This window comes from Orycteropus afer, unplaced genomic scaffold, assembly GCF_000298275.1.
Source record: "Orycteropus afer afer isolate SDZICR_OR568_19922 unplaced genomic scaffold, OryAfe1.0 scaffold00311, whole genome shotgun sequence".
Taxonomy (NCBI): domain Eukaryota; kingdom Metazoa; phylum Chordata; class Mammalia; order Tubulidentata; family Orycteropodidae; genus Orycteropus; species Orycteropus afer.
Window position 1 is genome coordinate 995,039 of NW_006921898.1, and position 7,063 is coordinate 1,002,101.

A 7,063-nucleotide genomic window follows, 5' to 3' on the forward strand; every position below is an offset into this window, starting at 1 on the left:
AGCCAGTTTCCTATCATCCTGACCCACACAGATTTTAATCTCCAATTACCCTTCTATATTCTTCTCTTTACCCAAAATCCTAACCTAGATCCCCCAACAGCAGAGAAGTTTTAGGAATCATAATGCTTTTGAGTAGAAATGAGGAGAACATAACCAAACAGGGGTAAGTCAATACATGTTTAATACATGCTAACCTTTAATTTCTGCGTAAAACACAGTGAGGCTTTCTTTTTTTTAATGAGATGATTATGTCAGTAATTCATATTTGTCTGGTCCTGAATGGTTTAAGAAGCAAATACTTTTATATACGTGATTTCACGCACACACTATCATGTAGGTAGAATCTGTGTTGTTGGATTATTGGCTTCTCTATAGTTTTACAGACAAGGAAACTGAGGCTGTGAGAGGCCCAAGGTCACCAAAATCAGTTGCCATTGAGTTGATTCTCAGGGTGACCCCATGTGTGTCAGAGTACAGCTGTGCTCCAGAGAGTTTTCAATGGCTGACCCTTTGAAAGTAGATCTCCAGGTCTTTTTTCTGAGGTGCCTTTGGGTGCACTAGAACCTCCAGTCTTTTAGTTAGCATTTGAGTTCGTTAGCCATTTGTACCATCCACAGACTCTTTAAGGTTATAGTGGCTAGATAAAAAAGCTTGGACTTGGGGTTTATGTCCAGGGCTTAAAGCCCATGAGCCTTCTCAGTTTACATTTGGAATCTGTTCTACTGGACTTTCCATACTTTGGTGCTTCTTTGTCTAATCATAGGTAGATTTCATAAATGAGGGCTTTTAGGAAGTCAGCTTCAGCAAAGTTTAACTCCAAATGAACCAGGAGATGTTGGGCCTGGTGGACCCTAGAGAAGAGGTTCTTGGGAAGCCCACCTGGTGTTGACTAGAAGATGTAATGTAGGAAACATGAGAAAAGGAAATGGAATAGGAAAAAAAAAAAAAAAAACTCTGTTCAAGTGCTCAGCTAACCACAAGTATTCCTGAGTATAAGGGAGGTTCTAGAAACATGTAACACTAGATTCGTGCCCTCCAGCTGGAAATTTCCACTCCAGCTGGAGCCATTTCAGGCCTGGGGTTGCCTGGACTGGGAGACATGCTCCTTTTCAGAGATCAGCAAGATCCTCTTTTTCTTTGTCTGAAGGAGCCGTGAAAGTGGAAATGATGTGAATAGAACCTTTCTTGGGAACAACTGTGGATTTTTCATGTTCTAGGCGTGTCAAGAAGTCTATAGTCCTGTATCCAAGGAAACTGGTCTTGACTGGAGACTGGGAATGACCTACAGTTGAAGTCAAATAGTGGTTTCAGTGGGTGCTGAGAGGGGAAGGGCAGGAGGTTTCTGGCTTGTGAGGGTTGTGGTCAAAGAATGTCTCAGAGTTTGGCCACTTGTGTGCTGCTCTCTGACTGCTCCTTTTCATCAGTCTCACCCACATTCCTTCTCTGACTGAATGCCTTCTGTCTTCCCACTTATACCTCTCTTTCTTTGTGCTTCCTTCCTTGGATTCTTAAAGAACTAGACTAGAAGACTCCTAATTAAAGATTGGCTTGGAACTAGTCTTTGGGGATACCAAAACATGGTTGTTGTTGTTGCTATGTGCCTCGAGTCATACCTGACTCATAGTGACCCCTCCTTGGGTTTCCGAGGTGGTATCGCTATGGAAGTAGATTGCCCAACCTTCTCTCTGAGGAGTGGCTGGTGGGTTTGAACCACCAGCCTTCTGGTTAGCAGTCAAGTGCCTTAGGCACTACACTACCAGAGCTCCTAAAAACATGGTTAGAAATTAAAGAAATGGACACAATTGAATTTAGTAAAATGCTCCAAGGAGGTGGCTGTATGTGTGGAAGGAAATACTTGGATAAGCATTTTGGGATGGTGTGTTAGTTATTTCACACTGCTATAACAGAAAATATCACAAGTGGATGGCTTTAATAAACAGAAATTTAATCTCTCTTATTGGAGGCTACAAGTCTGAATTCAGGGTGCCAGCTTTAAAGAATACTTTCCTTATCAGCTCTGGGGGAGGGTCCTTGTTCTTTTCAACATCTGTGGGGCTGACATTCCTTGGATATCTATATTTGTCTTGACATCAATCTTCCCCTTGATCTAGGATGTTCTCAGCACAGGGACCCCAGATCCAAAGGACACATTCTACTGCCAGCTCTTCTTTCTTGGTGATACTGTGGTCCTTCTCTCTCTTTTCATCTCTTATAAGACAAAAGGTGATGCAGTTCACATCCCAGGGGAACTCCTCATACACCAGATCTCCTCTGTGACCTGAGTAAGGTCATTGTATTCTACCCTAATCTCCTTACAACTGATTAGCTGATCACATCAGATCACATCTTGGTAGATGATGACATCTATGTAACTGGCAAACCACTGAGAATCATGGGCCAGCCCAAGTTGACACGTATTTTTGGGGGATACAATTCAATCAATGACAATCCAGCCCACAAAATTCATGTCCTTGTCATATGCAAAACACTTTCACCCCATCATATCACCCCAAAAGTCTTAAACCAACTACATTTCCAAATTCCATTCTGGGGACAAAATTCCTCTTCATCTGTGAACCCATGAAATCTAGACTACAAGTTATCTGTTTTCAAAATACAATGATGGAACAGGCACAAGGTAAATATTTCCATTACAAATGGGAGAAATTGGAGGGAAAGAAGGGACAATGGGCACCAAGCAAGTCCAAAACATAGTAGAACAATTTATATTAGCTCCCAGGGCTTGCAAATAATGCTCTGTTCTGAGACCATGTAGGCAGAATGCAAGGTCAATGATAGCCATTGCCACAGAAAGGCATAAGGAATATACTCTGAGAGTGTAGATTGGGGAAGAAAAGTCTACATCCAGAGAGGAGCAGCCTAGGCAAGGAAGGCAAAATGTGTCCCACAACAAGACTCCCTAAAAGCATAATCAGAATAATAATCATAGCTGTTGGTATTTGCTCCCACTACACAGTAATAGAACCCCAGGATCTGTGCTTGGTAGGGATCAAGCCCAGGCTCCTGTCCTCTAGCAGTTTACAGTCTCATGAATCAGAGAAATAAGACACGCAGGTGTATAATTACAACACAAGGTGGAGAGTGAAAATACTATTAGAAGGGGACAAGCAGAATGTCTTGGCAAGCCATAGAGTGTCCTTCAGATTTGCAGATTAGGGAAAGCTTCCTCGAGGAGCTGGCCTTCCAGCTGTAGCTTGTAGCCTGGGGAGAAGTATGTGAAAGGCTCAGAGGCAGAAGACTGGGGAGGCAGGTGTCTGCAAAAAGATCTGTCTTATTTCTCTAGTGTTGCTATAATAGAAATATAAGTGGATGGCTTAACAAACAAGAGTTCATTCTCTTACAGTTTAGGAGGCTAGAAGTCTGAGTTCAGAGTGCCAGCTCTAGGAGATGGGTGAAAGCCCCTTGACTTTGGGCTTCAGCTCTACCTCTTATTCCAGGCTCACTTGAGCTGGAGGCATCTCCTAACTCAGGCAGGTGTTGGCTGCTGAGGCTGATGAACCCAAGGTTGGCAGTTAAAATGGCACAATCCCAAGATCAAGAGGCAACACAGCAGGCCACTGGTTCAAGTCCAGGAACTGGAGACAAAGACTAGGCCAAATGCAGGATCCACATGTGCCAAAAGCCAGAGACCTTTCCCAAAGTTTGTCCATGTATACTGGAAGCAGGCCACACCCCAAAGGCAACCCCACTTCCACTGATTAACGTCTCACAGCAGATTACCTGTGGAGTTCATTACATCACAGCAGATCACATCATGGGGATTAACTACATCCAGCTACCATGTCACTGAAAATCATGGCCCAGCCATGATTTTAAGGTGACACACAACCTTAACTACCATGGAGTCATTGCTATTTATGTCTGTAACCTATGCTTCCTGGTGGAAGGATATTTAGCTCAGAATAAGAATGGAAAAGGAGCTCTGGTAGCATAGTGCCTAAGGCACTTGACTGCTAACCAGAAGGCTGGCGGTTCAAACCCACCAGCCACTCCTCAGAAGGAAGGTTGGGCAATCCTAGTTCCGTAGTGATACTGCCTCAGAAACCCAAGGAGGGGTCGCTATGAGTTTGGGTCGACTCGATGGCATATAACAACAACAACAAGAATGGAAAAGTCAGTTGGCACCAGATTATGGAGGGTTTGAAATCCTTGCCAAAGTGTTTGGACTTCATTTGTATACAATGAAGTTTTGAAGCAGCTTGGTATCAGTGCAGAGGACAGCCTGGTAGGAAAATAGAGGGAAAGCAAAGAGACTGCAGAAATGAGCCCTATTTTAAGCATGGAATAGTGGGTGTGCCATGGCAAGAACAATTCAGACATTTGGAAAGCAGAGCCAACAGGACATCACCATGGGAGTGCAAGTAAAGAAAATGTGGCACTCAAAGTTGGCTCAGGTTTGAGGGGTAGGTGGCTGATGGAACGCTGGTACTGACAACCAAGCAGGAGAAGGACATTTTAGATGGAAAGTGATGAATATGAAGCGTCAGCTCTATATCCACCTGGAAAGGACTAGATGTTGGAAGAATCTTCAATCTATTAGATCTTGTCAAGGTGGGTATTTACTTATTTGGACCTTCAAAGCTGGACTGTTGGCACCTTGAGGGTGGGAACTCATCTAATTTATATCCTTTAAATAAATACTTAATGCAGAGCATAGTACTTATTGTATTCATTCCTTCAATAAAATATTTATTGAATAAACATTCATGTGCCAGGAACTAGAACTACTATACAGAACATATTGCCAATCTAGTGGTGGGTTTTTAGGATCCGGATTTTGTTGTGACTGTGGCTCTTGGGCGTGGTGACTTTCATTCTGCAGACAGTCTCAACCACCAGTCACTGAAGAATACAGAGCCCACCACCTCCACAGTGAACTTGTCGATTGGGACAATACTTTGGTCAGGGAGGGGAGAGAGCATCTTGCCAGCAACTTGCATTGCATAATTATCACACACACTGAGTTTCATCCCCTAATAAAGTGAAGGACGCCCCTGCTGGGAATTTTTCCATGTTTTAGAATCTTCTGAGCCAAGCAATGATAAGAAATCCATATCTAAGTGAATGAATAAAGGAAGGAATGAATGATGAACTTGGAATCTAAGACTTTTTTTTTCTGGATAGCAATATAAAATACCCAGCTGGGAATCCACTTTTCCCCACACAAGGGGGCATGTAGGACTCACTGGTATAAAGTACTTCTTTCACCCTTACCCCTGCAGTGGCAGCATCCCTACCATTGTGCCCTTTGGCAGTATTCTGCCCTGCCTCACTTTTCCTTACTCCCACTCCAGCTCCCTTACACCACTAAACTCCCCTTCAATAGAAGGAGGCACCCTCATCGTGGAAGGTCCCTGGGGAGTGTGGGGTAGGAGGAGTGGTGGGAGCACGCTGCCTGCAGACCCAGAACTGCTGGAACAGACTTTTGAGATGTCTGTGGAACTTGACCCCAACAAAAACATAGAGCACTGGGTTGAAGCAGCAGTGGGAGAAGGCAACATTGCGGCAGATGTGCAAAGCGTAATCCAGTTGTTTGTAGACCTCACAGCTACGGATGATATTGAGTTTCCACAGTGTCTGCAGAAACAAAATCAGGTTGTAGGGAGCCCAGCTAAGGAAGTATACTACCACTATGGTGAAGATGAGCCTGACTGTCTTATGGCGCCGTTTAGATCGTGAGCGGAACAGGGTTCTGAGAATCTCCACATAGCAGAACAGGATAATCCCCAAGGAGAGAAGGAAGATGATGTTGTGCTGGTAGACTGAGGCTAGGAACCATTGGTCTTCTGGATAATCACATCTCTCAGAGAACACCTGGTGGAAGATGCCATCAGGGATAGAAGACAGGATGCTGGCTGTCCATATGGTTGTGGTCACCAGCACACGGCAGCGAAGGGTGTGGAAACGCAGGGTTGAGAGGGGGCTCACAACTGACAGGTAGCGGTGGATGGTCATGATGGTCAGGATGATGATGCTGCTGTAGAGGCTGATGGAGAAGAACAAATTTAGGAGCTTGCAGAGGAAGTCTCCCAGCACCCAGTTCCAGTGGTATGCCGAGATCCACACAGGCAACAGGCATGAGAACACCAGGTCTGAGAGGCACAGATTGAGGATAAAGACATTGGTGAGAGACTCTAAGCTCTCATACTTCACAAGGACCCACAACACCAGGCCATTGCCCACAAGGCTGAAGAAAAACACCAGGCAGTATAGGATCGTGGTGGTGAGGGGGCCAAAGATGCTGTTGTTGTCACACGCAAAACTTATCTCTTCATAATGAAAGTCAGTGATGGACTCTGCGATGCCTGAGGACTCCATCTTGACTAGGTGGCAAGGGTGATGAGAGTGTCTGAAATGACAGAGACATGGAGTTTAAACCCATGTGATTAAACTAGAGAACAATGTTGTTGTTGTTGGTGTTATGTGCTGTTGACTCGGACCTGACTCATAGCGACCCCTCCTTGGGTTTCCGAGGCAGTAACACTATGGAAGTAGATTGCCCAACCTTCCTTATGAGAACAATAAGACTCATATTACAAAATAAGTGTGGACCACCTACCTATTGGAGAACTGTCTGTAACAAAATTAGATACTTGTGCCAGAACAGAAAGTCACTAAGCATCCTATTTAGTTTTGCTAGTACTTTTTCATAGCAAGACTATCATGATGAAGGAAACACTGCATTGATTTATATTCTCTCACAAGCTCCTTATTGCAGACTGGCACTTGAGCAGCACTGGACTACACCAATCTCCCAGGAGGTGTAAGGGTAAGAATCTGGATTCAGATACCCGAGATAAAATTTGGGCCCCATTACTGTGTTCTTGGCCTAGTCATTTAACCTTTCTGTACCTTATAAAATAGAGCTAATGATCTCAGAGTCATTCCTTCATTTATTCAACAAACATTCCTTCATTTATCCAGTGAGCAATTACTTTGCCTGGCACCATTCTAGGCACTGAAAATACTGGCATGAATGAGACAGGCCAGGCTCTTGCTCTTATGGACCTGAAAGTTCACTAGTAGGGGGAGAAGGCCAACA

General features: G+C 44.2%; 1 protein-coding gene across 1 annotated transcript; it reads right to left on the reverse strand.

Moving 5' to 3' along the window:
• Positions 1-5,340: 5,340 nt before the first annotated feature.
• On the reverse strand, positions 5,341-6,339 carry XCR1 (X-C motif chemokine receptor 1). Its single transcript, XM_007951741.1, has one exon. The coding sequence runs from the start codon at positions 6,337-6,339 to the stop codon at positions 5,341-5,343; it is 999 nt and encodes a 332-aa protein (XP_007949932.1).
• Between the last annotated feature and the right edge of the window lie 724 nt (positions 6,340-7,063).